Genomic DNA, 27,390 nt, shown 5'->3' on the forward strand with positions numbered 1-27,390 from the left:
AAGACCGTGCACCCCCCACCGCATCCCAGAGCCTGGCCCAGCTGTGACCACCCGAGCACACGTCCCCACAGCAGGGCAGGCCGCAGCCGCACGCCTCGTCTGACAGTGAGACCCTGCGGGGCCCCGCCTCCTGGAGCCTGCAGGCAGCACCAGCTCCGGCTCTCCCCTCCCAGCTCTGCCCGGCACTAGCTGGGGCTCCTGGGGCAAGTCACTTTCCCTCTCTGTGCCTCCACCTTCCCTTCTGTGAAATGGGTTGCTGTGAGTCCATATGTAACTTGTGTCATAGTAAGAAACAGCCGTGACGAAGTCTCACGGGCAGGTGCCACATGGGCGGGCAGCTGATGAGCCGCCTACTCCGGAGACAGACACCTTCCTGTTCAAATCCAGGCTCGGTCACTTTCTAGCTGGGAACCTCTCTGGGCCTCGGTTTCTTCCTCTATAAAATGGGCCTATAATTGTGCTGACCTCAGCTGCTTCGAGGGTGGAACGAGGGGACAATAAGAGCTCGGGCCTCACAGGCTCCCGAGCTCCTCTGGGAACAGCAGGGACAGGGGCCCTCGGCACCAGGAGGGTGACAGGTCATGTCCCAGACCTGGTGGGTCCTCGGGTAGCTGTGGCCTCTGCCTTAGAATCCCCTGGCTTTTCCTCCTTCTCTGGCCTCCCTGATGGGCCTCGCGGGGCGAGCCCAGCAGAGGTTCCTGGCCCCTGGGGCAGGCAGGGGGCGAGGGCCCCGGGACTGGGTGCTGCCCTCTTCCTCCCACCTCCTGAGCCTCGCTCCTTCCTGGCACAGCCCCCTGCACCCACACCAGCGTGGCCCCCTCTGGGGAGCCGAGGGCTGGCCCCAGGGCCAGGAGGGCAGGGGGCGGGGCTGAGCCGGGGCCTCAGACCGCAGGTGCTGACTCACGGCCTCCGCTGGACGGCATCAGGCAGCCAGCCCAGGGGACCCCACAGCTGGCAGAGGATGGCGCAGGGGACAGTGGTCCACGTGGCCCCAGAGCAGCCCACCCACGCGGTGTGCGTGCTGGGCACCGCCACCCAGCTGGACGTCTGCGGGTGAGCGGGAGCCTCCTGGGCATGGGGGGCGGCGGGGAGCCGGCGCCAGGGGCTGGTCCTGCCGACAGCTGTTGGCCCAGGCTCGGGCTTCAGCCCTGGTGGCCGCTGCCAGGGGCGCAGCTGGAGAGACGCCGGGCAGCTGGGAGGGGCCGGGCCCAGCAGCTGCTCCTTGGCCTGTGCGGGTGTGGGGTGTGGGGTGTGGGGTGTGGGGTGTGGGGTGTGGGGTGTGGGGTGTGCGGTGTGGGATGTGCGGTGTGCGGTGTGCGGTGTGCGGTGTGGGGTGTGCGGTGTGCGGTGTGCGGGTCTGGGTTCCCGGGACCTCACCACAGGTGAGTCATTATGGGGCAAACAGAGGTGTCAGAGAGGGTCTGGACTTGCCTGAGGTCACACAGCTCCTGACCCACACCTGGCTCACAGTGCAGTCTGTTGTCCACACTGGCCTCCCTGGTGGGGGGTTGTGACAGCTGGGCCGTGACATGGGCTCTGGCATGAGAAGACCACTCTAGGAACTGGCCTGCTGTGAGCTCTCGGGTGGCCTTGGGCAACTGAGCCTCAGTGTCCTCATCTGTGAAATGGGTGGACACCCACCCTGGACAGGCCACTGGGATTCACTGTGGAAAGGTACCCAGCAAGGTCCTGGGCGCAGTCCTGGTGGTCATTCATTCATTCAACAAACGCCTGTTGAGTACCTACTGTGTGGGGGCCTGTCCACTGTGGGCCACCCAGGAGGGTGGCGGGTGCCCTCTCAGGGTAGCGCACACCGTTGTGGTTGTGGTGGCCCTCAGCTTCCTCCCCACCAGTGGGCACCTGTGGTCTTAGGTTGGGGCCACGGGAGCACCTGTGTGTCACCCTGGGGTGTGTCACCCACTGCCTGGCCCAGGTGACCTCCTAGGGCCACGGGGGTGGCAAGAAACATAGAAGTCCTGGGATAAAGGGAAAAGTGCGGCCGGTGTCCCCGGAGACCCCCGAGAATGAGCTGTGGTGGGGGGTGTGGAGGGAGTGGAGGGCCAGCCCCACATGCCCAGGCCAGCCCTCTGCCCAGGGCCGAGGAGCCGTGGGGAGCTGGCGGGGCTGGTCAAGGGGAGGCACTGCCCACAGCTCTCAGAAGGGACAGGTCCCCCACCCACAGGTGCCTCAATACCCTGGTCTCCTCCTCCCTCATCAGACACGGAGCTGGGCATGGTCCCCTGGGTCCCAGGACGATGGCCGACGTCTGCATCGCCCTCCTGCCCGGGGCTCACTCAGCAGCCGTCATTCCCTTAACAGAAGGGGACAGCGAGGCTGGGATGCAGCTCGGGGTGTGTGCGAGGCCCTGGGTTCCAGCCCCAAGGCCACCAGAGGGGGGTCCTGAGGCTCTGAGCCACCCCGTCCTCACCAGCTCTGCGTCCTCGACCCCTCCCCGGGAGCTGTGCCCTCTGTCCCCAGGCTCAGAGACCCCAGCATCAACAGACAAGGTGCCGGGGCAGGAGCAGGCGCAGGGCTGCGGGCGCCTCTTCAGAGCCGCGGGGAAACAGCTTTGGCGCTCACTCGGCGTTCCGAAGCCGCTGTCCCTGCCCCAGGAGGTGCCCGGTCACGATCCAAGCCCCGCTCAGCTGGGCTGAACGCCAACCCCTGACGGAGCCAGGGCGGCATCGGGGCCCGCTACCCTGTGCCGGGCCTTCTCTCCTGGTCTCTGTGCCCGTGGTGGCGGGATGACCCAGGGCCTTAGCACGGAGGCACACGCCCGACCAGCTGATTTCTGACCTCAGTGACCCCAAGCAGGACAGGACCACGTGCCCATTTTACAGATGAGTGAACCAAGGCTGCGGGAAGCGAAAACACCCACCGAAGGCCACGCAGAGTGGACTCTAACCCCTGACCCCCGCTCGCACTCACCCCTTCCGCATGTCGCGGGGCTGGCACCTGGCGCTGGGACTGCTCCCGGTGGGCAGAGCCCGTCCGCCTCCAGAGGACTCCAGGACGCCTGGTGATGGCGTGGCCAGGTGGTGCGGAGCACGGGGGACGGGTGTCACTGTGAAGCCACCTCGGATGGGTGGCTCTCCTCTTCCCCAGCACCTCCCCCGAGGGACAGCCAGGAGCGTGGGCAAGTCTGTGACTGTCCCTCAGCATTTACTGAGCTGCAAAATGGGGACAGGAGCCCCTGCCGGTGGGCGGTGGAGAGACGCGGCCAGGAGCGCATCCAGTGTCCTCAGGGCGGCCTTTCCTGCGGGGACCGGGGAGCCTCTGAGTGACAGCACACTGTCCTTCCTCTGGTCATCGTGAGGAGATGGGGCCACAGCTGGAGGGGACGTCGCTGTGTGGGCTCTTGTCCCCGGCGCTGGCTCTGCAGAGGGCTCCGGGAGCTTCGGGAAGCTTCAGCCGTGGATCTTCTCAAGGTCACACAGAGGACGGCCCCAGATGTGTGCGGGGCGTCTTGTTTGGGAGCTGAGGACAGGGGCAGCAGCCACCAGAGAGGACACAGCCCCACACGGAGTCCCAGCAGGGCCACCGAGCAGGCCTCGCTGTCCCATCCTCCGGTTCCCACTGGCAGGTGGTGACAGGCCTGGAGGCTCCGCTGTAAACCGGCAGGTGGCCGACCCACGTGTCCTGCCTCCCCCCTGCCCCCGGAGGAAGCCGCGGAGGGAGAGGGAGCCCTGGCCCAACGGCGCGGCTTCTCATTGTCCTCTGAGTCCCCACTCGACTCGTGGCATGTCCCCTCGGGCCCCACCCCCCGGGGTGCCCTGCAGCTGGGAGGCCTGGGGACACCAAGCCCGGGAGAGGGAGCCCAGGCTTCGTGGGCCTTTGGTCAGGTGGGTGACACTCGGGGACGTCTCTGGGGACAGGCTGAGCTGTACCTTCCTCTGCTGTCACTGTCCTGCACCAGGAAGCAGCCACTCGGGTGCCCCAGCCCCACCCACAGGAGCTCACAGCCCTCTGCCCGCTCCAGAGGTGGAGCCCAGACCAGGAGGGTCCGTGGCCAGGCCCAGCTTGCGGCCGTTGTCCCCTGCCGCTCCCCAGCTGGCCTGGGAGGCTTCCCGGACTCTGAGGCCCAGCCAGCAGCTCGTGGAGAGCCACGCTGACCGGCCTGGCCACACGCCCGCCCACAAAGCCGCACGTGCAAGTTCAGGCCTGGCCGGCCGCGGGGGACAGACTGGCCTCGCCGCTGTGGGGCGGAGGGGCCGGCACACTCTGTCCACGCCCACCTGGCTCTCTCCCTACCCGTGAGTCAGCTCAGCCAGGCTCAGGTGACAGCCTGGTCATCCCACTCCCTGGCCCATACGGGCCTGGGGACCAGGCTGGGAGCAGGTGGAAGGCTGCCACCTGTGTCCAGGGGACACCTGCTATTCGAGATCCACAGATGTAGACTGGTGTCCTTGTCAAGGAGGACTGGGGGAGCCCATCGTGGGACCCCAGCAGGTGGCCGGAGGTGCTGAACGTGCCATGTTAACTGTGTTTTAGGGGAAGACTGTGCCTGGCACAGAGTAGGTGCTCTGAAGGGTTTGTTGAGTGAATGCAAGAACTGACCACAGTGTCCTGCCACAGTGTCCGGTGCACCCTGGCACACAGTTGCAAAGTCTTGTTGCAAAATCTTTGTGCAACGAGAGGGCGGGAGGCAGGTGTGTGGTGGCCACAGCTTCTCAAAATATGTGAGTCACTGTCACCGCTCACCAGGGCGGGGCCTCAGATCTCAGGTCCCTGGGGCACTGTCCAGCCTGTCCCCTGGTCCTGCTTTGTCCAGACAGCCCTGACCCCAAGTAGGGTGGGAACTCAGCAGGGGTGGGAGGAGCAGAGGAACAAAAAGAAGTGAGGCCCGGGGGAGACCTGTGGGCCACACTGTCCCCGTCCCTGTCACCCTGGGAGCGAGGAGCCCCTCCATCCTCTCAGCTGAAAGTGCAGCAGCGGTGCCCGGTGCCCACTCAGGGCTCCTCCCCTACCCTGGTGACCTCAGGTTCCTCCAGGGCTGCACCTGTCCCCGGGCCTGGGTGACTCCCTGCCCACAGCTCTGCCCTGCCCCCAACTCTGTCCACTGGGGCTGCTGCCACCTGGTGGCCCACACAGACACCTGCCTTCCACGTGGTCCGCCGACCTCGCCAACCCCTGCCCGTCCCTGTCCCTGGGCTGGGTGGGGGCACTGCAGCCCAGAGCACCCGCCCCCAGCGCTGCAGGAATGTTCAAGGGGACACTGGGCTTCAGCTCCGGGCCCCAGGAGCACCCAGCAAACCCAGGTCAGCCGCAGCTTCTCCTGCCAAGGACAAATGACCGAAGGACCATCTTCAGCGTGGTCACGGAGACACGATGTGCGGTCAGCACGGGGCGGTCAACGCAGGGCTGGGCTCCGAGTGAGCAGTGAAGGTCAGAGTTCACGTCCATCTCCACAGCCCGCGGCGTCCGCCCCGGGAACCTGCTTCCTCTCAGGGAGGTCTAAGCGGCGGAACCCGGTTGGAATCCGCGTCTGTCTGTCCCTGCGCCGCAGCCTCCACAGCTCTCCAGCCAAGGCCTCGACCTCCCTCTTTCCTTTCCCCCCTGGAGCTTCCTCACCCTGAATCACTCAAGGGACATCCAAGACCGTCCCTTCACGTCCCCTCTCTCCGATTCCAAGTCTCTTCCGAGAGGAGGCCGTTCTGAGCCTCCACGGGCACCATTTGGACTGTGCTGCTCCCTTCCTCCAGAACCCACTCTGGCTCCCCATTACCCATTCACAGAGTGCCAGTGACGGCTGACCTGAACACTCCCAGCCTCTGTACCGCTCCCTGCTCCCCAACTTCCAGGTTCTTCGCCTCTCAACCTCCTGAGTAAGAGACCTGGACGTTCCTCTTCCCCAGCGCAGCAGGTCTGCCGACTCGAAATGATTCCACCTCCTCATAAGAAAACAGCAGCAGGGCCCCCACCTGGGGCCCGTCCCCCTGCCCCTGCATTACATCCTGTCCCCCGGGGCGCACTCAGGGTCCAGGGAACTCAGCAGCCACGCATCACACCCGCTGGGCCCAAGCATGCAGCAGAGGACCAGGAGGGCGCGTGGAAGCCACGGGTCACCCGCCCTGAGTTCTCCCTGGGATCCCGGGGACCATGTGACCAAGTGCCTGGCACCTGCAGTCCCGAGGGCGCGGGGCCCTGGAATCTGCACCCTAACGAGCTCCCAGCCAAGCGGCCGGTGCTGTCGGCGAGGACCACGCTGGAGACCCCTGGTCTTGAGGAGGAGCTTTGTGGAGGGGGCCAGGGAGGGGACAAGGAGGGGCCGGCGCAGAGGAAGAACAGCTGCAGGTGGTGGCAGGGGCATCTGCAGGGCCTCGAGCGGACCCCGGTCTGTCCCTGTCAGCAGGTTGCCTGGACCCATCGCCTGGCCTCTCTGAACCTCGGTTTCCTCATCTGTAAAAGGAGGACAGCAAACCAGGCCGCGGGCTGAGCGTGAAGTGGGGTTAGTGGCCACGTGGAGGGAGGTCCCACGCTGCAGGTCTGCCCTCGTGAAGGGATCTCGGTGACACCATCCCACAAGAGCGGGTGCCACCTGGAGGATCCCTGCGGGTGACACCAATTCCCGGTGCCCAAGCCAGCAGGGTTTGGGGGAGGGGGAGGCCGACCAAGATGACGGCTGCGTTAGGTTCCCCAGGCCACTGTCACCCAGGGCCACACTCCTAGTGACTTGGAACAGCCTTCCTTCATTACCGGACAGCTCTGGGAGTCACAGGTCCAAGCCTGGGTCAGGGCTGACCTCGGGGCGTGGGAGCCGTGATCCGCCTCCGACCGCGGGGGAGAACCCCCGCCTCACCTTCCACATCCCGCCATCTGGGGCTTGTGGCCACTTCCAGAGTGACCTCCCCAGGCCTCTGCTTCCTCCACCACGTTGCCTCAGGCTGTGACCCTCCTGCCTCCTCTTGGAGAGCCCTGGCGGCTGTGTAGGGCTCCTGGGCCATCAGGACAACCTGCCATCGTCTCAGGGTTGCAAGTCTCCTCTCCCATGCAAGGTGGCAGCCCCAGGTGCCAGGGATTGGGACACCAGAGGTGGGCCGTGCGGGGGGCTCCTGGGGTCTGGGTCTTGTGTCTCCCCAGGGCCCCTGGGTTGAAGTGTGGTCCTCAGCTCGTGGTGCTATGGGGGTGGAAGAACCCTCAGGAGGTGGAGCCTAGTGGGTGCCGGGTCATCAGGGTGTGTCCTTGAAGGGCTGAAGGAACCTGTCCCCCCCATCTCTCTGCCCTCCTGTGCCACACAGTCCTGCCATGATGTTCCCCGTTGCCACAGGCCCAAAGCAACGGGCCAAGCAACGATGGGCTGGCCTCTCTGCCACCATGAGCTGAAACGAACCTTTCTTCCTCTTCAGTGATGGCCTCAGCTGTTTTGCTATAGTCACGCAGAACTGGCTGACGCAGGGCCCATCTTAGAAGTCCATCCGCCACACACTTTTCCAGCATTTTCCTAATTCTCTATCATGAAGGCATACGGCTTTTAAGATAGAGATGAAAACTTTTACAAAACTGAAAATAGAAAACATAATCCCAAGTGTCTGTGGGGCGTCCCGGCGTGAGTTGTGCCCCTTTGGCGAGTCTCCCACACGCTGGAAGTCAGCTACAAGGCCTGAGCCATTCTTCTGCCCATGGGTATATGCACTGTGTTGTGCCGCTCACTACGACAGAAAGGGCTGCTCGGAACCTTCTGGAACATGTCTCCTGGAGCATGTGTGGAAGAGCTGCTCCGGTGTCTGCCCAGGTGTGGCGTGGGGGGTCGGGTTGGCTAATGTCCGTAACCCCAAATGGGGCAGAGAGGTCAACGCCACAGTCCTGTTGAGCCACGTGGTCTATAACATATTTGTCCCCAACTGAGTGGCATAAATCCTGTCCCCTTACTTCCCTTTGGGAAGGGGAGGCCTCTGCGCGCCTGTCGTCCACTTGTGTTCCAGCCCCTCTGATTCCTGCTGTGTCTTGGGCCGTTTCTTTTCCCACCAGGTTGTCTCCGCCGTGTTGATTGGCCGAAGGGCTTTACGGATTCTGGACGCTGAGCCTGGGTGGGTTTTGTGCTAGGAGCGCATTCTCCATGGACCGCGTTTGTCTTTTCATTTACGGTGACTTTCGACAAACAGAAATTACTGATTTTCATCGAGCTGAATGTATTCATCTTTTGCTTTGTGTTTACTGGTTTTATGTCTTGTTTCAGAAGAACGTACAGACGTGCTCCCGCCAGCAGGAGCCAGTAGCGCACACCTGTAATTCCAGCCACTGGGGAGGCTGAGGCAGGAGGATGGGCACAAGTTCAGTTTAAATCCTGCCTCCTTTTCTCCCACAAGTTTGATATTTTCCGCCAGGCATGGCGGTGCCCACCTGTAGTCCCAGGGGCTGGGGAGGCTGAGGCAGGAGGATGGCAAGTTCAAAGGCAGCCTCGGCAACTTAGCAAGACCCTAAGCAACTTAGTGAGAGCCTGTCGCCAAATAAAATACAAAATAGGGCTGGGGGCGTGGCTCAGTGGTTGAGTGCCCCTGGATTCAATCTCCATACCACAAAAAAAAATGAATATTTTTTTTTTAAGAGAGAGTGAGAGAGGAGAGAGAGAGAGAGAAAGAATTTTTAATATTTATTTTTTAGTTCTCGGCGGACACAACATCTTTGTTGGTATGTGGTGCTGAGGATCGAACCCGGGTCGCACGCGTACCAGGCGAGCGCGCTACCGCTTGAGCCACATCCCCAGCCCCCAAAAATGAATATTTTTATGACTTTATAGATGATGATTGTTTAAATTTACCAGAATATTTTCCATTTTATTTGTTCACCATTCTTTCCTGCATCTCAGATCGGGCCTCCAGCCTCAGCTACCTTCTTTGTAAACTATACCTTTAGAAGTTGCTTTCATGAAATTCTTAAAAATTGATCTTAAAATATCAGGTTTTGTTCAGCTGAAAATGTTTTTATATAAATATTTTTGGGCTTGGCACAGTGGCTTATGCCTTCATCCCAGTGGCTTGGGAGGCTGAGGCAGGAGGATCCCAAGTTCAAAGCCAGCCTCAGCAAAAGTGAGGTGCACCAAGCAACTTGGTGAGACCCTGTCTCTAAATAAAACACAAAATAGGGCTGGGGGCGTGGCTCAGTGGTTGAGTGCCCAGAACCCCCCAAAACAAGATTTTTGGGGACAGTAAATTCTAGGTTAACAGTATTTTTTCAAAATGCGGTGAAGATATTATTCCGCTATCTCCTAGATTTCATTGTTAGTATTTACAAGTTCATGTTCAGTCTGATTATTACTCTTTTCTGACTTTTCTGAATGCCTCGAGACTGTCTCTAGGTACTGAGGTCATGTGGCTGGTGGCCTATGAGCTGAGAACATCTTCTAGGTGGGTTGAGGCCAAGGTCATTAAGCGGGGATCTTCTGTGTCGATAACTGGGTGGATTTGGTCTGCTCGCTGATTTTGTCTGGTATTAGCAGACCTACCCCCGCTCCCTTGGCTGCCTTTTGGTTCCATTGAACCGTGGTGCGTGCACATGGGTGCTCATTTGGAGGGGGGGTGTGTGCTCAGCAACGCTTTAAAAAGTCTATTTCACCCCTGAGCTGGTGGCTTTGTAAGAGTAAGACGCTCAGGAACATCTGATCCGCCACGATTCCAGAAGGGGACGCGCCTGCCGCGAGCAGCGGGTGTGGAGGGAGCCTCTGGGTGTGCAGTCGCTCCGTGCACACACCCGGGTGTGAGAGTCTTCGCTGTTTTCCTAGTTCCAGTGTGAGCTGGCCAGGCCCAGGGACCCTCTTCCTCTAGTCAACCCCTGACGCTGCTCCATGCTTCCTCCTGGGTTCAGAGTGAGCGCTAGGTGCTGCCGCAGCTGACGCCTACTGGCCTGCTGGGCCAGGCCCCTCCTCACTGTCCCGTCCCCCTGTCCCTTCCACAGCTCGGCCCCGGGGGACTGCACCTCTTTCAGCATCAGCGCCTCCCCAGGAGTGGTGGTGGAGGTTGCCCGTGGCCCTCCGACCAAGAAGAACCGCACGGGTTCCTCCAAGTGGCCCCTGGACCCCGAGCTGGAGGTCACCCTGAGGGTGAAAGCGGCCAGTGCTGTCACAGGTGACCAGAAGGTGGGTGACAGCGGGGTGCCGGTGTGGAAGGACGGGGGCGGGGCAGCTCACACGGGGGTCCTCTCCTGGGGGGTGTCCCACCACAGTGTCCCTGCACACAGCAGTGTCGGGCTGCAGGGTCAGGATCAGATTCATCCCTTCAGCCAAAGCTTAAGAGGCACCCACCTGCTGGGGGGCAGCAGCACCTGCTTGTCATCCAGCGACTCAGGAGGCTGGGGCAAGAGGCTCTCAGGTTCAAGACTAGACTCAGCAACTTACTGAGGCCCTGCCCCAGAATAAAAGTAAAAAGGGCTGGGGGTGTGGCTCGGGGTAGGGCGCTCCTGAGGGTTTCAATCCCCAGCACCAGACCACAACCAAACGCTGTGGGGACTGAGGTCTCCCTAGATGATCCAACCTGACTCCTCAAGACCTCTATCCTCATCAAGGTCTTTATCCTACTCACCTCTACAAAGACTTCCCCCCACCCAACAAGGCCCTATTCAGGGGTTCCAGGAATTGGAATGTGGCCCTATCTTTTGGGAGGCTCCATTCAACCTAAGCCACCCCCTCTGACTCTAGATGGTCCCGGCAAGAACCTCTGGGGTTCCCACCGAGATCTGTGTCAACAGTCATTAACTCCTGGGGGAACAAGCCAACCAGGCTCTTCCCTGGGGACAAAGCATTGTCACCTGCTGTAGGAACACAGATCTGTCCAGGAAGATGTGCTCAGGGAAAAATATTTCTGGAAGAAGTGTCAAGCTGAGGATGATATAAAAGACCAGCCGGGGAGCTGGGTGTGGTGGCACACCACTGTAATCCCAGCAACTCGGGAGGCTGAGGCAGGAGGACTGCAAATCTGAGGCCAGCCTTAGCAACTCAGCAAGAACCTAAGCAATTTAGCAAGAACCTGTCTCAAAAAATAAAAAGGGCAAGGGATATGGCTCCGTGGTAAAGTGCTCCTGGTTCAATGTCTGAAAAAAATAAAATAAAATAATAATAATACCAGCCTGAGAGAGGGAAAAAGCAGTGAGCCCTACCTAGAGGGGTGACCTGTATGCAAACTGAATGAGAAGAGACAGGCGTGGGGGAGGCCAAGGAAGTTCTTGTGACCAGTGCAGAGGGACAGGGAGCCGGCACAGAGGGTTTGGCATCAGGAACCCCAGTTTCGGGGAGCAACAGGAAGCCGAAGGTCTACCACGCGGCCTGCGCAGTGGTTTCATTAATGAGGTTCTAGGCATAAAGTTAGTTAGACGAGATCGAAATAAAAACACAAGACTCAATTACCTTAATTCTATTGCTAGGTCCGAGACGGCTCCCCTCTCTGGTTCGCTCCTCTAGCCGCCCAGCAGGGCAGCAAGGATTACTCAGGGCTAGCAGGAGAGAGAGAGCGAGCACGCCGGGGAGTAGCCTTTTATTAGGGAACCAGAGATTCAGGGGAGAATTCCATCCAATGAAGGTTGAGGGGGGGCTGCACTCCAAGGTCAGGGTCAGCGATTGGGTCCCCGGGGTCAGTGGTCAGGCACACCCCCACACGGATGGGCTCTCTCATCAGGAGAGGGACGGGAAAAACTTCGACATTTGCCAAAGTGCCTCAGACCCTCAACGGGAGGCACCCGATCACGTGTGAGAATGGCGTCCCACACGAAGGGGCGCCTCCAGCCGGGCCTGCGTTCCTGTCTTGGATGACTGGTCGGCAGCCACCGAGGGGAAAGCTCGGTTCTGGCCCCGATGCCCGTCCTCTAACCATTCGATACTGAGGACACGGCTTCGCGAAAAAGGGAAAAGAGGTCTCCTTGCTTCCCGAGCAAAGGAGAGCACACAGGAGCGCCCACCCTGGGGATTCAGGGGCCGCGGGCATCTGCACCCCAGCAGCCGGGACAGTAGGCCAACCTGCCTCCATGGCCAGGGAGGGAGAGAGGGAAAGCCCTGGGAGCAGTCAACAGGCCTCAGCGGAGCAGCGGTCAGCAGGCAAAGCCCGAAGCTGAGAGGTCAATGCCAAGGTCCCCATGTGAGGCCACAGTGGCCCAGGCACTGCTCTGGACGCCCACTGTCCCCTGGGCATCCCTGCAGGAGCCTCTCTGCCGCGGCCTTAGGTTTCCTTGGGTTTGGTCTTGGGCACTCCCCGGCCACTTGCAGGGGGTCAGTCCAGATGCCCCGCCCTCCTCTGGCAGCTGGGCCAATCAGACGTGTGCTCCCCAGATTTATTTGGGGGTGGGGGGGCGGGTGCTGAACCCAGGGTCTCCGCACCTCTAGGCGCACGCTGCACCGCGGGCTCCAGCCCTCCTGGGTTTTGAGCCTGGATAAAGGGAGTCCGTGGTCCTCCAGCTCCGCAGCACCTGCCCTCTGGAGACCAGCACCCCCACAGCTCCCGCGCCCCAGTCCCCCGGGGCGGGGAGGTGGCCTGAAGTCTGTCCTTCCCTTCTGCTAGCTAGAGTCTTTTTCTGGGGCTCATGACCCACAGTCCCCTTCGAGCGCCCCTTCAGCCCCATCCCCAGCGGCCACGCCCCACTCCCCCTCAAGATCTGCTCCGGGTGCACCTGCTCCTGCAGCCCCACCCCCACCCCGTGGCCTTCCCCGCAGGCCCAGCCCCTCCATTTCTGGCCTCCCGTGGGACCCTCTTTAGCACCAAGGTCACTGGTGAGCTGAGCTGGCCCACGCAGGGGTCCAGACCCGTCTGGGGAAGGACAGAGAAGTTCCTAACGGTCCGCTGCTGCCCCGCAGGTTCGGATTTCGTACTACGGCCCTAAGACGCCACCTGTCCAGGCCCTGCTGTACCTCACCGGGGTGGGTAAGTGGCCCCAGGCTCCTCCACAGCCTCTACAGGACACCTCACCTGGGAGGTCACCCCTCAGCCTGTTCTAAACATAGGCCAGCAAAAGGGCCATCTCCCGCGCAGCACAGAGGAGCCGCAGAGGGGCGGACCTGGGAGGGGGAGGTGGGCGCTGGAATGACATCGGAATGACGCGTTTCTCCAGTTAGGAAGAGGGTGCAGGGATTCTCAGTGCACAGTCTCTGCACCTTTTTGACACCTCGGATATTTATAACAAAAGTAGACCATAATGCTGCGTCTCCATGTTCCCCAAGTGTCATTACAATCCACGTTCAACATTTTTGGTCTTATCCGCGGTCCATCTCTACGCCCATTGATTCAATGTTCTTTGTGGAATAAAATCCATTTTCGGGATGGCTTGAGCCCAGGAGTCCAAGGACAACTCGGGCCACATAGAGAGACCCTGTGTCTAAAGAAAAAGAAGATCCATTTTTCCTTAGTTTGGCTTCATCTTAAACAATGTACATTGAGTTTACAAAGAGCATGTGAAACCTCCCGGTTTCATCTCACCAGCGAATCTTGTTCTCGAATCCACATTTAAACAAGAGAGCACTTCCCGCGCCGCCCAAGTCTAAGACTGGACATTTACAACTTACAACAGTGTAGTAAAGTCAGCACGATCATCATCCCATTGTACAGGGGAGGAAGCCAAGGCACAGGAGGTAGACAGACCTGCCCAAGGTCACCCATGCAGCCGGGTAGTGAAGGGGTGACGAGGCCCAGACACTCAGGCCTGTATCGTCCTGTCCCTGCACTAGTACTGAGGTGTGCATATGTTTAACAGGTCACTGGGACAACCTCAGGTGGGACACGGTCACAGATCATGCTGTGGGGCACACGGGTGTACCCTGCTGGAAGGACAGCGTGGTCCTCTGTTCCGACAGGGAGGGAGGATTTAGAATCAAGCTGTCTCAGCCACGCCATTGGTCAGAGTAGGGGACTGGGGCTGCGATCTGTCCCTGGTGCAGCGTGTGTGATAAAGAGCAGGTGGAACCGTGTAGCCCGTGTCTGTCACCCGAGGTCACTGAGGGCCGAGCCGGAGTCCTTGAGAGCCAGGCTGGGTGACCTTGCAGGGCTCCGTGTGGGCGCCTGGGAGTTGTCTCTGAAATCCCTGGGTCTCAGTTCCCTATTGGTGTCATTGTCACGGCCCCCGAAGGACAACAGGACAGTCAGAAGCCTCGGCTCTTCTCTGAGTGTCAGACAGACCTCCTGAGGACATGGGGGCTGTCCCCTCTGAAGGAGAGGCTTCCCCCCCTCAGAGCAGACGTCTCCTGGGGCAGAGGCCATCCATGGAGGCCAGGCTGAGAGCCCCGACTCCGCACCTCACCCGCCCTCTCCTCTGTCCTGTGTTTTTAGAAATCTCCCTGCAGGCAGACATCACCCGCACGGGCAAGGCCAAGCAGCCGGGCAAGGCCAAGCAGCCGGGCAGAGCCTCCAAAAACCAGGTACCAACGCCAGGGCTGCTTTGGCCCCGCTGGGCTCTGGCGCCTCCTTGTGGCGATAGGGTGAAATGGCAGTCTGTGTCCTGTGTCCCATGTTAACTGGGAAAAAAAGAGAAACATGATTCAGGAAGTCAGAAAAGGAGAAAATTAAAACCACCAGCGATATGTTGGCTTGCATGAACCCCATATCTTTATGAGACCAGATTCTTCCTGGTTGGGGGTTCAGATCATGTCTTGTCTGGAACCTACAGCCACCCAGTTTTGACGCAGCGGAGGAAAGATGTGTAGGTAGGTCAGAAGCCCGCCCCAGGCCTTCATGACGGACAGGAGAGATCCCCACGGCGCCGCCCACGTGGGGTGATAATAGGAAAGGGGGGAAGGGCGGGGGGTAGGGGGGCGGCAGCTGCGGGGGCCTGCCATGTTGCGGGAAGATGGGGCACAGGTGTGTGGCGGGCCCCGAAGATCTGTAACCTGGGGGGGTGTGCATGAGTGCCCTGGGGGTGGGGGACGAGCCCCCTGGTGGGCTCAGACAGAAGCGGAGGAAGGGCCGGTGGTGGTCAGCAGTGGAGCTCTGGCCGGGCAGCACTGAGGGCCCAGGTCCGTCCCCAGAGCCTTGGTGGGTTTGTTGTTGAGAGTGGAGAAGAGGGAGCACCCTTAGGCCCGCAGTCACTCCCGGGTGGGGGTGAAGGGGCTCCTGCCACGGGGGCTCTGCCCCTTTTGGGGTCCTTTTTAAAAGTCGATGCCTGTATTCAGGGGGGCTCCGTTCTGACGGTGGCAGAGACCCTCTCTCGGGACCGAGAGCTGCCCCGTGTGGGAGGGACGGCAGCCCAGGAGAGGAGGGGGAGGGGCTGCCCCAGGCCGGGGTCTGCTGGGCGCCCTCAGCCTGCTCCTTCCCTTCCCGTGTCCGCAGAGGACCTGGACCTGGGGCCCCCGGGGACAAGGGGCCATCCTGCTGGTGAACTGTGACAGGGACAACCCCAGCTCCTCAGGCATGGACTGCGAGGACGAGGAGGTGCTTGACAGCAAAGGTAAGGCCCTGCGGCCAGCGGCCCTGGGCGTCCTCAGTTAGCGTCCTGGTGTCCTGAATAAGCCCTCTGTCCACGTGACCTGAGCCTCAGAAGGGCCTCTGAGAGGCGGTTGCTAGAGGACAAAGGTCCTGGGAGGGCAGGTGACCTGCCCAAGGTCACACAGCAGCCGAGAAGAGCTGGACCAACCGCAAGTCCCTGAGGCCTCCCAGAGGCCCCACCCAACACAGACGTCTACCCTCCTGGGACCCCCAATCGACCACAATGAAATTGCCCCCAAATCGTATCAGAGTAGCTCCTGAGGTCCCTCCTGTCAGCCGCACGCTGCTCTGAGTCGCTCATTCAGTGCTCAGCCCAGAACTTAATGGACAGAGAAACCAAGGCACAGAGAAGTTAAGCAACTTGCTGCAGGTTACACAGCTAATAAGTAGCAGACTCAGGATTTGAAGTCAGAGCATCCAGACATCAGGGTAGATTGAGGGACACTAGGACAGGGACAGGCACAGGGTCTCTGCAGGCACTCCTCAGGGGTGTCCTTATGGGGGGGACACATTCCCCACCTGCCCTGAAAAAGGGCACTAAGGGGCCTTGCTGGGGGAGCTACTGGGATTCCTAGACATGGACGCATTTCAAGTTGTCTGCAGGTAGCCCGAGGCCGGGGGACAGCCTCTGCTCAGTGTCCGGCACATAGTAATAATCAAAGCAGCTGCTACCCGGGCAGTTCTGGGGCACCAGGCATGGTGACAAGCCCCTGACGTGTTCCCCCCCCTCATCGCCACCGGCTCACGGTGAGGTGACACTGTCCTGCTCCTGGGCTGATGGGGCGCAGGCACCGAAGCGGGAGGAACTCTCCAGACCCAGAGCTCAACCCCAAGCCAAAAAAAAAAAAAAAAGTCATTTAAATGCTGGAAAGAGGTGCAGCCAGGTGCCACCAGGAGGTGGCTTGTAGGCGATCAGCCTCTGGGACAGTGGTCTTAGGCCTCATCCTCCTTCCAGACCTGCAGGACATGTCCCTGGTGACCCTGATCACCAAGACCCCCAAGGACTTCTCCAGCCAGCACCGGCTGGTGCTGCACGTGGCCAAATCCGAGATGGACAAAGTGCGGGTGTTTCAGGCCACGGGTGAGTCTCCCGCCCGCGCTGACCCTCTGACTCGCCTTCCCTTCTTGGCTTCCCTCCTGCCCCCGCCAGCGGAGCGCAGAGATCTGTCAAATGATTCCTGAGCAGCTACTGTGTGCCAGGTTCCAAGAACCAGGGACACAGCTCCCCGCAAGACAGACCGTCACTACCTCCCAGATGAGGGGCGCGGGCGAGAGACAAGTGTCGCGTCTCGTGCTGGGAGCGTGGGAGAGGTGGGCAGGAGGGGGAGGAGCTGGGCAGGAGCCAGGCAGGGCAGGTGCTTGTTGGCTCCTCCTAAGAGCAAGGGCGCAGCCCCACCCAGGGGCAGAGCGCTGTTTCTGGGCCTGGGGTTTAGCACGGTTCCCGGAGTGTGCTGCTCTGAGGGCACTCAGCCCCGGGGAGACAGGGGTCACCCTGGAGCCAATGGCTAGTTTTTGGTTTTTTTAATTGATGCTGTATCCCATATGAACATCTCTGTCTTGGGATAAGGATGAGTTGCTGTAGTGTTTTGGGGTTTTTTTGTTTGTGGTTTTTTTTTTTTTGGTACTGAGGATGGACCCCAAGGTCACTTAACCACTGAGTCACATCCCCAGTCCCCTTCTTTTTAAATTTTGAACTTTATTTTATTTACTTTTTATGCGGTGCTGAGGATCGAACCCAGTGCCTCACACATGCTAGGCAAGTGCTCTACCACGGAGCCACAGACCCAGCCCTTTTTATCTTTTATTTGGTGACAAGTTCTTGCTGAGTTGCTTAGGGCCTCTCTAAGTTGCGGAGGCTGGCCTCAAACCTGGGATCCTCCTGCCTCGGCCTCCAGAGCTGCTGGGATTGCAGGCGTGCGCCCGTGTGCCTGCCTGGGTGCTGTGGCTACTAGGAGCACACGGCGGTGGGAAATGGAACCAAACACAATCATGGCAGGTGACAAGTGAGGGCCGCTGGGCATTGGCCATTCGATGGCTCTGCAGTTTTGTCTTTGGTGGCTTCACATGAGCACCTGGCCCCAGGCTGGTCGGTTGCTGGGGGATGGGTGAGGCACCCACCACGCTCCTGACACCCCACAAGCTGTGAGTGGGGGTGGGAATGGGGGTGGGAGGGCAGAGGGAAACCGACACTGTCTCCTCATGGCTGCCAGGCCACGCGCCGAGACCTAGAGGTGTCTGTCCCCTGTCCCACGGTGGTCCCTCAGCCGGCCTCCCTCCCTCTCAGACACGCCCCCTTGGGTACGGAGTCAGCGGCCATCTGACTCCCCCTCAGTGCATCCCGCTAACTCCTCCCGGTTCCTGCCGCCACCGGGGAGTGACAGGCTCAGTTCTGGGCACAGGGCACAGAGCTGTGGACACAGCAGACCCTCGTCCCGGGTCCCTTTCGTCTTAGTGGGCTGGGGGAGATGACGGGGGTCCGAGTCCACAGGGCGGGGGTGGAGCTGGGCGTGGGGTCAGGCTGGGGGAGGGCGGGCCAGGCACGTGAGGACCCCGAGGTGAGACTGTGCCAGGGCTAAGGAGGGGCTGCTGGGGGGGCGGGGGATAAGGGGGGAGGGGCAGGGGGCAATGGGGAGGGGCCGGGTGGCACGAGCTGGCATTGGCTTCTCCTGGGGGAGGGCCAGGGAGGGGTCTTGCAGGGACACCCCTGGATCCAGCTCCTTCACTTCCAGTCCCAAGTGACCCAGCTGTCACTGGCTTGGTGACCCCAGCTTCCTGCCCCTGCCCAGGCCTCACCCTCTGGGAAGCCCTGGGCCCCTCCGTCACAGCGGCTCAGGCAGCACCTGTCTTCACGGCCTTTGCTCTCCCCTCCCCCACGTGCCCCCTGGGGGGTGGGGGACACGGTGACCCTGTCTCCTCAGTGTCAGCTGGGACTGGCGGAGCAGTGGCTCAGGAGATGACTGAGGGCTGGCGTGTCAGAGTGGCCCAGGCCCCTGTGGTGCCCCTGGGGACCCCGCCCAGGAGCACTGTCCCGGGAGGGGGTTGGCTCTTCTCTGCTAAGGTGGGGCTCCAGGCAGACGTGGGGGTGCGGTGTGGGGCCTGGGGAGGCACCCGGGACGGGGGCAGGGGAGAGCAGGGTCTGCGGACGGAGGACGCGGTCCTGAGCCTCCTGCCCTGGCCAGGGTGCCAGCTGCCCTCCAGGTTCCAGGTGGTACTGGGGCCGGGGCAGCCCTGTCACCTGGTGGAGCTCGCGGGCGGCCAGCACAGCAGGGACTTCTACCTGGAGGGCCTCACCTTCCCGGACGCCAGCTTCCCGGGGCTCGTCTCCCTGGGCGTCTCGCTGCTGGACACGTCCAACCCGGTAGGCGGAGCCCGGGCCGAGGCCTGGCTGGGGCAGGGGTGGGGGCCCGGCTGCCGTGACGATGGCCTCTCCTGTCCCCTCCCCTGCAGGAGCTCCCCGAGGCCCTGGTTTTCCAGGACAGTGTGGCCTTCCGCGTGGCCCCCTGGATCATGACCCCCAACACCCAGCCCCCCCAGGAGGTGTACGTGAGCAGGTGAGGGGCCCCAAGCGCTGGGGCCCGGGGGGCCAGGAGGGGCCCGAGGTCCCGCTGCAGCATTCGCTGTGAGTGGCCCAGGTGGCCTGGCCTCGGGCAGCGGCCTCCCCGAGGGCTGCGCCTCTGCGGAAGGGGTCCCTGTTAGTCCCTGCTTCGTGGATCCCTAGAGGGGAGGCCCTGTTCAGGTCACAAGCGTCTCCAGGGCCCTGTGTCGCCTCCCGGCTCCCGCCAGGCCTGACCTCCAGAATCCCGAGCCTGACGCGCTGCTTCTGGAACCTTCCTAGGATCTTTGACAACGAAGACTTCCTGGAGGCAGTGGCCGCCCTGGCCAAGAAAGCCAAGTGCAAACTGACGGTCTGTCCCGAGGAAGAGAACATGGACGACCAGTGGATGCAGGTGAGCGGCCCCGTGTCCAGGGGCTCCTGGCCACGTGTCCAGCACCTCTCGGGCCACCTGTGGGTGGCGAGGGCGGAGCCTCAGAAAGTCCTTGCACAGGGCGGGGGGCTCAGGCCAGTGGCTCATCTGACATTGGTGGTGGGCCACCCTGGGACCACCACCGCGGGTCACCAAGGCAAAAGCCACCTTCCTGCTGGAAAGTGCAAAGCCCAGGAGGTGGCCCTGGGTCAGTTCAAGTGGCCTTCCTGGGCTCAGCCACCAGCAGGCCACCCCCCCTCCGGCACTTTCCATGGCTCCCATCTCTAACCCCTTCCGGACCCTCCCAACCCGCCTCGGGCCTCCCTTAGCTGGTGCCATCCTGCCCCCTGTGGGCGGTGGACACCGCGTTGGCACTCGGGGCCTCCGTGGTAGTGCCCCCCACGCTGCCAGGAGACACTCCGGGGTGCTCCGTCAGCTCAGCACTGAGCCTGACACCAGACCCCTCTCTGCTCCCTGCCGGGCCTTCGGCACCCCCTGCCCCGGCCCACCTCTGGCCTTGGCCACTCTGCCTTCTGTGGGCCGCCCCCTCCCGTCCCCACGTCCGGAGCCTGCCCACCAAATCCCAGTTCAGATGCTGCCCCCGGTGAGGGTCCCCCTCTTCCTTGTAGTTCCCCAAGTCGCATCCTCTGTGGCCACTGGCCACCACCCTTTATGCGCCCCTCCCCCCACCATGGCGACGTTAGGTCCCCCGTGATTTCCAGCAGCGATGTGTCCTCGGCACCCTGAGGACAGTGTCCTTGAGGACTCCAGAGCCCCTCCTTCACCGTGTCCCCAGCCCAGGGCCCACCCCGAGAGGGAGAGGGCTCCGCGGGCTCCGCACTGTGACGGGCCCGTCACAGGACACCAGCTCTGCTTCTCACGCCCTTCTCTGCAGTCAGAATCCTCAGGGGAATTGGCCCTTGAGGCCCAGGGCAAGGGCGGGAGGAAGACTCCGTGCCCATCTGGGCACTGGGAGTGGACCCCGGCCCCGCGCCACAGCCCCTGTCTGTCCCCCCAGGATGAAATGGAGATCGGCTACACCCAGGCCCCGCACCAGACGCTGCCCGTGGTCTTCGACTCCCCGAGGGACAGAGGCCTGAAGGACTTCCCCATCCAACGCGTCATGGTACCTGCGTGGGGTGGGCAGGGGGTACAGCTGCCCAAGCCCCTTGCCACGAGGCCCCTGCCCCTCGCCTCTTTCCCGCCGCCAGGCCCGTCCCAGCTGGAGCCCAGCTGCCCACGCAGAGGCCGGCAGGTGGGGCCTGTTATTTTTGTCATTACCATGATACGATCTGGTGGCCCTTGCCACCCATGAGGTCAGCTCCTCCTCAGGACCACCCTGCCTGGAGGCAGCCCGGTCCGGCCACCCACCTGCTCTGGCTCACAGTGTGGGTGGGGCAGGACCCATCCACTGGGTGGGGTCTGATTTCCCGGGGCCCACCGAGGAGGTTTTCCTAGATGTGACGTTAGCAGCCCACGCTGCCACACGTGGGAGGGGAAGTGACAGTGTTGATGAGTCAGTGTGTCATTTGTTGCTCGACTGAGCTGGCAGGTTGGTGCACACTCAGCACAGAATAATAATTAAAAAATAATAACAATGATCGCATTCATGGAGCACGAGGCTGGGTCGGACGCGGGGCGGAGCTCTCGCCTGCACCGACTCACTTGTCCACGTTTTCTGGAGAGGTCATCGGTAGGCCCATTTTACAGATGAAGAAACTGAGGCTCGGAGTGGAGAAGTCAGGATTCAAACCAGGCCCGTCCAGCTCCGAGAGCTGGCCCTTCCCCACCCCACCTCCCGCTTCCCCAGGAGGACCCCAGGCCTGCACTCTGGGCCCCGGCACCCAGAGAAAATGAGGAAGGGGAGTGGGCACGAGGTTGGCCAGGGTGAGTGGAGCCTCCTACTCCCCCAGGGCAGGAGGGGCGGCCCCTCCCACGCCTGAGGCTTTGGAACGGAGGCCGGGTCTGGTCAGCACCCGCCTCCCCTCCCTGGCCGCACCTGCCCTCACCTCCTGGCCGCGCCTGCACTGACCATCGGCACCCACCAGCCAGCTCCACTGTGCCAGCGCCCCTCCTCAGTCCACCCTGCTCAGTGGCCCTCCGTGGCCCTGGCTCCTACTTGGACACCCTGAGAGTGACCACGGCCAGTTCTTCGATGTCATGAACGGAACCTCGGGAGTCCAGCGGACAGACCTCACACGGCCTCCCGCCTCCCCTGCAGACAGCCTTGAGGACGGGGCTGCAGGGCCTCTGGCTAAGCAGATCCCGACCCGAATCACTTAGAGTGAGAAGATCCAGAGTCCAGGTCCAGGCGCCACCAGCTGCCGACTCGGCCGTTCCTCCAGCATCACGGCTGGCCTCTCTCTGTCCCTCGCCTGCTCCAGCCCCCCAGGCTCTTCCCGTGCTTCACCTCGGCCACCTCTCCCTCATCTCAGGACCTTTGCACGTGCCAGTCTCTCTGCCAGGAAGGTTCTTCCCTGCTCCGGGGCTGGAGTTCACCTCTCAGCCTCAAGCCCTGCTCCCTCCGCATCTGAAGGAGACCCCTCCCAACCCCTAGCTCTTGGACTCCAGCCTCTCTTCTCAGCCTCCGTGGGGCAGGGGCGAGCGGCAGGCGTTTGGAGAGCAGCGGGCGCTGGGGATAAAAACGCCGGCGTTATCAGCTCGCGGGTGGAATTTCACGGGATGAGCCAGGACCCAGCCAAGAGCCAGTGAAACTGGAGAACACAGGAGACCCAGGACAGGCCTGGCCCTGTGCCCGTGCCAAGGAGGCCGAGAAGGAGCCACCGGGAGGTAGGAGGTGACCTGAGCTCACGGTGTCCTGGAAGCCAGGAGCTGAAAACATGGGCGAGACCAAGTGACCCGGCTGCTGCTGGTGGCTGTGGCCTGGTGCTCACGGGGACCTTGACCAGAGCAACTGCAAATGATGGCTTTAAAACTCATGGACTCAAAGACCCCAGGAGATGACGCGTCTCCCCCAAAACACACACCAGGGGGGTCCTGCGGTGGCATCATGGAGACCCGCCGTGCGGACAGTTGATTGGCCGCGGGGTGGGGCTAGGGCTGCAGCCTCTTTGGGGGTGGGACAGACTGCTCATGGCCCTCCCATATGTCTGTCCCCCATCTGCAGAGCCTTTTGGTGGCAGGAGGGACGTCACCAGTGTGTGTGACGTTAGGAAGTTAGGAGCCTGAATCCTGGATAATGGGGTGGGGGTCCATGTAAACTCAACACTCCTCATGAGAGGGCGAGAGGAGGGGTGGGCGGGGAGGCAGAGACCGGAGGGTCTGGCTTGGAAGATGGAGAAGGAGCCACGGCCCAGCCGGCCCCTAGGAGCCGCAAGGGACGAGAAAACAGCCCTCTCACGAGGACCCTCGTGGAGACACTGAAGCCATGCTGAGGAGTTCGTTCCAGCCCAAGAGCAGGATCAGCTCGGTGTGGACCCAGGGCACCCATCAGGATAGTGCAAGTTCCATTCCTTCACCAGCTGGATACAGGACCAGAGGAAGCCCATCCCCACTCTGACCTCAGTCTCTTCTTCTGCAAAATAGAGATAAAAAGGAAAGTTTGCAGATTCGTCACTACCCCCAGGTGATGGCTCACAAAGCAGCTGCCACGGGCTCAGGATGCCGCCAACCCCAGTTCCCTTCCTTGCCCCCCGAGTGATTCAAAATCCCCGCCACATCCCCCAGGAAGAGCGGCCCCTGCTCTGTACCTGGAGCTGGTGACTGGATCCTTCCTGTGACGAGGCTCACCCCTAGACCCGCTCCCCACGGCCTCTAACTCTGGGCTCTCCTCCCCTCAGGGTCCAAACTTTGGCTACGTGACCCGCGGGCCCCAGACGGAGGAGATCACTGGGCTGGACTCCTTTGGGAACCTGGAAGTGAGTCCCCCGGTCACCGTCGGGGGGAAGCGGTACCCGCTGGGCAGGATTCTCATCGGGAACAGCGGCTACCCCAGGTGAGAAGGGCAGGGACACCGGGTGGCCAGGACCCGGGTGCCACGGAAAAGCCAAGGGCAGGCGGAAGTGTCCCCTGCCCACTCCCAGCCCAGAGGCTGGAGAAACCTTAGGGAGCCAGAGAGGAGGGGAGGGTGGCGGGGAACACAGGTTGGAGCCCCAGACAGCGGTCCAGCTCTGCGGCTTACCCCTGTCAGGTGCCAGGAGCTGGGGGCGCAGCCGTGAATGACGAGGCAGGTCCCGGCCACGGTGCTTGTGGGAGACGGATAATAGTAATCTCAAAAAGTGAGAAAACAGAAAGGGCAGAGAGGACTGGGCCTGGGCGAGGGTGGCAGGGAGGCCTGACTGGAGGAGGCTCTTTGGAGCTGAGTCCTGATGACAAGAAGGACACGGCTGTGGGGACACCTGGGGTAGAATGTCCTGGTGGCTGACAGAGTGCGTGCAAAGGCCCTGAGGCAGGAATGAGCTTGGTGTGTTCCAGAAGGCCAGGGCAGCTGAACAGACTGAGAAAGAGCCAGGGGCTGACTCACACAGGGCTTGCAGGAGAAGAGAGAAGCTCAGAGAGGTGAAGTCACGTCCCCCATGCTGCACAGCTAATAGGGATTGCCAACTTTGGCTGCACTGGGTTCGAATCCTGTGCTTCCCCATCACACCAGCAGCTGGGCTGGTCCCACGGGCAGTGCTAGGCTCCGTGTTAGTGACCCTGTGCCTCGGTTTCCCCTCCGTGAAAGTGGAATGACAATTCCTAAGTCCCTCAGGTGTGAAGGGACATGATAAGGCCCCCACTCCCCTCCCCTCACACCCTCCATCCCTGCAGCTGCGACAGCCGGGAGGTGCACCAGACCCTGCAGGACTTCCTGGGCGCCCAGCGGGTGCAGGCCCCCGTGACGCTGTACTCCGACTGGCTGTCCGTGGGGCACATCGACGAGTTCCTGAGCTTCGTCCCTGCGCCCGACAGGAAGGTAGGGCCCAGGGACTGAGCCGGGCCAAGTCCACAGCCCCCAGCAGGAGGGCCTGGCGGCCGGGGACAAGCTGCCCTCCACGTGTTTCCGCCCAGGGCTTCCGGCTGCTGCTGGCCAGCCCCAGGTCCTGCTACCGGCTGTTCCAGGAGAAGCAGGAGGAGGGCCACGGGGAGCTGCTGCTGTTCCAAGGGGTCAAGAGTAAGTGGCCGTCCCCTGCTGCCGTCACATGGCCTTCTACTGCCGGGAGGGACCCCCAGGCCCAGACCTGTTCTGAGCACCTACTGTGCACACCAGGCACTGTGCCTAGTGCTGGGGACGCCCGTGGACAGAGCAGAGGGCCCCGGAGCTCTCTGGTGGGGCCCCGGGAGGGCTCCCTGGAGGAGGCGAGAGCTGGCAGGGGGACGAGGTGGAGGGAGATGCGCCACCGGGAACAGAACGTGCAAAGGCCCAGAGGCAGGAGAGAGCAAGAAGCGTCCGAGGACCTGAGACGTTCAGCGCCCCTGAGCACAGGATGAGACTGGATTTCTTCAATAAATCCTACCAACGTGGGCCGGGTCAGAGGTTGAGAGAACTCGGCAGAACCGGCTCTTTTTTTTCCTGTTTTTGGAGTGCTGAGGACGGCGCCCAGGGCCTGGTCCTGGGGGCCCAGGATCTGTCACTGACCACACCCTGGCCTGCGTCCTCCTCTCTAAGTGGGATCTCCGGAGACCAGGGATCTCAGGGGGTGGGAGGCACAGTCTCAGGGATCCGTCCCGCGCTGTCCCCGTGTCTGTGACAGACCGTCCCTCACAGGCTCAGAGCGGACCTGCCTGCGGGGGACCGTGGCTGTCCCCTTTTCACAGATGGGAACGCTGAGTCCCCGCGGCCAGAGACAGAAGGGGTGTCGACCTCTGACTCAGTTTTTCCCCCTTTTTTCTCCGTGACAGAAAAAAAGCAGCAGAAGATAAAGGACATTCTGTCCAACAAGAAGCTGAGAGAACACAACTCCTACGTGGAGGTGCGGAGTCCGGTGCCCCAGCTGCCCCCAGCTGCCCCCAGCTGCCCTGCCCCGCCCCCAGGCAGAAGGCAGGGGCCCCCCAGGCAGCGTGGCCCTGGGGTCCCTGAGGGCGCTGGCTGGCGGCTCTCCATGCCAGGGAGCCCCGGGTCCACCAGTCACCTTCCCGCGCCCCCCCTCTGGCCCTGCCTTGGGTCTGGGGGCCTCAGCCCCATGCTCCCCTCCCCCACCGACTGCCACCTCCCCTCTCCCCAGAGCTGCATCGACTGGAACCGCCAGGTGCTGAAGCGGGAGCTGGGGCTGGCCGAGGGGGACATCGTGGACGTGCCGCAGCTCTTCAGGCTGGTGAAGAACTCCAGAGGGACCCCCAAGGCTGAGGCCTTCTTCCCAAACATGGTGAGGGGGGGACCGCCACACGCACCTCGGCAGGTGGCCTCGAACCCAGGTGCCGAGCAGGCGGCTGGAGGGCCAGCGGGGCTCGGAGGGTCCCCGGGCTCAGGGGTTGCGTGGCCCTGGGCAGCTCGCAGAGCCCCTCCCGGCCTCTCAGGACAGTGCTGCGACCTGCCCTCGCCTCCGCTTTGCAGATGAGGCACAGAGAGGTGAGGTCTCTGGCACCAGGACACACAGCTGGCAGAGGAGAGGGAGAGGGAGAGGGAGGTAGAGCCACGGTCCCTAGGTCCCCTTCAGGGGTCAGGGAGGGGCAGGGTCAAGCTCCCAGTTTCCTCAGTGCCACGAAGGGGACCCAGGTGGAGCAGCACCTTCGGCTGGGCTCTGGCTGCGCCCGGGGCGAGGCTGGACCCCGTTTCTGAAGGGCGGGCAGTGGTCCCCCTCATCAAAGGATGCCCCAGGGCCAGACGGAGGCTGCACCCGGGTCTCCTGGTGCCAGGGGCCCGGTTCAGGAGGAGCCAGCGTCCCTCGTGGAGGTTTGCAAACTGGGTTCCCCAGGGCCCTGGGTGCCCAGGCAGGGGCTGAAGTCTGAGGGTCCTGGTGGCCCCTGCTTTGTGCGCGGAGGCTCTGCAGAGGGTTCTGCTGGGAAGGACACGTTCCCAGGCCTAGAGGGGGCTGGGGCTGGGGCTGGGGGAGCCCCTCTTTCCCGAGCCCTGGCCCTGGGTTTCCTCTCCCGCCTGGCCCAGCCTGGCTTCCTGGTGCGGGAAGGAGCGCAGCAGGCCCTGGGGACGGGGCCAGGAGTCTCAGGGAAGGGATCGGCCGCGGGTGGCAGGCCCCTGGGGGAGCAGGAACGAGCCGAGCCGGCACAGGCTCCCAGAGCCCCTGGGGAGAGGCAGGGGTGGGGGCACCACAGGCCGAGAGACAGCCACCGAGGCCCTGACGTGGCCGACAGGAGGGAGGCGCCCTCTCCAGGGCTCGCGGCCCAGGAGGCTGACTGTGCGCCCGCCTCGGGCCCAGTGCGCATTTGGGCTCCTTTGCTTGATGTGGCTCAGAAAGGTGAAGTGACCCACGCAAGGTGACACAGCTTTGGAGGAGTGGCGCTGGAACCCACACTCACATGGGCCCCAAGTCCCCACCTCCCGGTGCCATCGACAGATGTCATGCTGCTAGAAAGGGCTCCCAGGCCTCGGCCTCCCCACGGTGCGCCAGGCACCGACACGGATGGGAGGGACGGACTGCAGGACCCCAGGGGGTGGGGCCCAGGGGGCGTGTCAGCGCTGGGCCTTGGTGACAGAGTTTGCAGACGGTGGCCGAGGGAGGACAGCACAGTGTTGTGTTAGGAGCTCGGCCCTGGAGTCCCGCAGGCCCCTGCGCCAGCCCTGGCCTGGCCGGTGGCCTTAGACCACCTAGGTCCCTGTCTGGACCTCGGTTCCTCGCCTGTAAAGTGTGGAGGGAGGGGACACGGGCGCGGCCCTCACCTGGACCGCCCCCCCCCCCCCCCCGCAGGTGAACATGCTGGTGCTGGGGAAGCACCTGGGCATCCCCAAGCCCTTCGGGCCCCTCATCAACGGCCGCTGCTGCCTGGAGGAGGAGGTGCGCGCCCTGCTGGAGCCGCTGGGGCTGCACTGCACCTTCATCGACGACTTCTACACCTACCACGTGCGCCACGGCGAGGTCCACTGCGGCACCAACGTGCGCCGGAAGCCCTTCTCCTTCAAGTGGTGGCACATGGTGCCCTGA

At 62.4% G+C, this 27,390-nt stretch overlaps 1 protein-coding gene across 1 annotated transcript; it reads left to right on the plus strand.

Annotated features, from left to right (window-relative positions):
• Window positions 1-961: 961 nt before the first annotated feature.
• On the plus strand, window positions 962-27,390 carry Padi4 (peptidyl arginine deiminase 4). Its single transcript, XM_026400842.2, has 16 exons — window positions 962-1,053; window positions 9,892-10,072; window positions 12,773-12,839; window positions 14,238-14,326; window positions 15,234-15,351; window positions 16,345-16,470; window positions 18,569-18,747; window positions 18,837-18,940; window positions 19,225-19,336; window positions 20,373-20,480; window positions 23,155-23,309; window positions 24,125-24,269; window positions 24,365-24,467; window positions 25,196-25,266; window positions 25,519-25,659; window positions 27,157-27,390. Exons 1-16 carry the CDS (start codon window positions 962-964, stop codon window positions 27,388-27,390), a joined length of 2,025 nt encoding a protein of 674 aa, XP_026256627.2.

This window comes from Urocitellus parryii, chromosome 11 (assembly GCF_045843805.1).
Source record: "Urocitellus parryii isolate mUroPar1 chromosome 11, mUroPar1.hap1, whole genome shotgun sequence".
Classification (NCBI taxonomy): domain Eukaryota; kingdom Metazoa; phylum Chordata; class Mammalia; order Rodentia; family Sciuridae; genus Urocitellus; species Urocitellus parryii.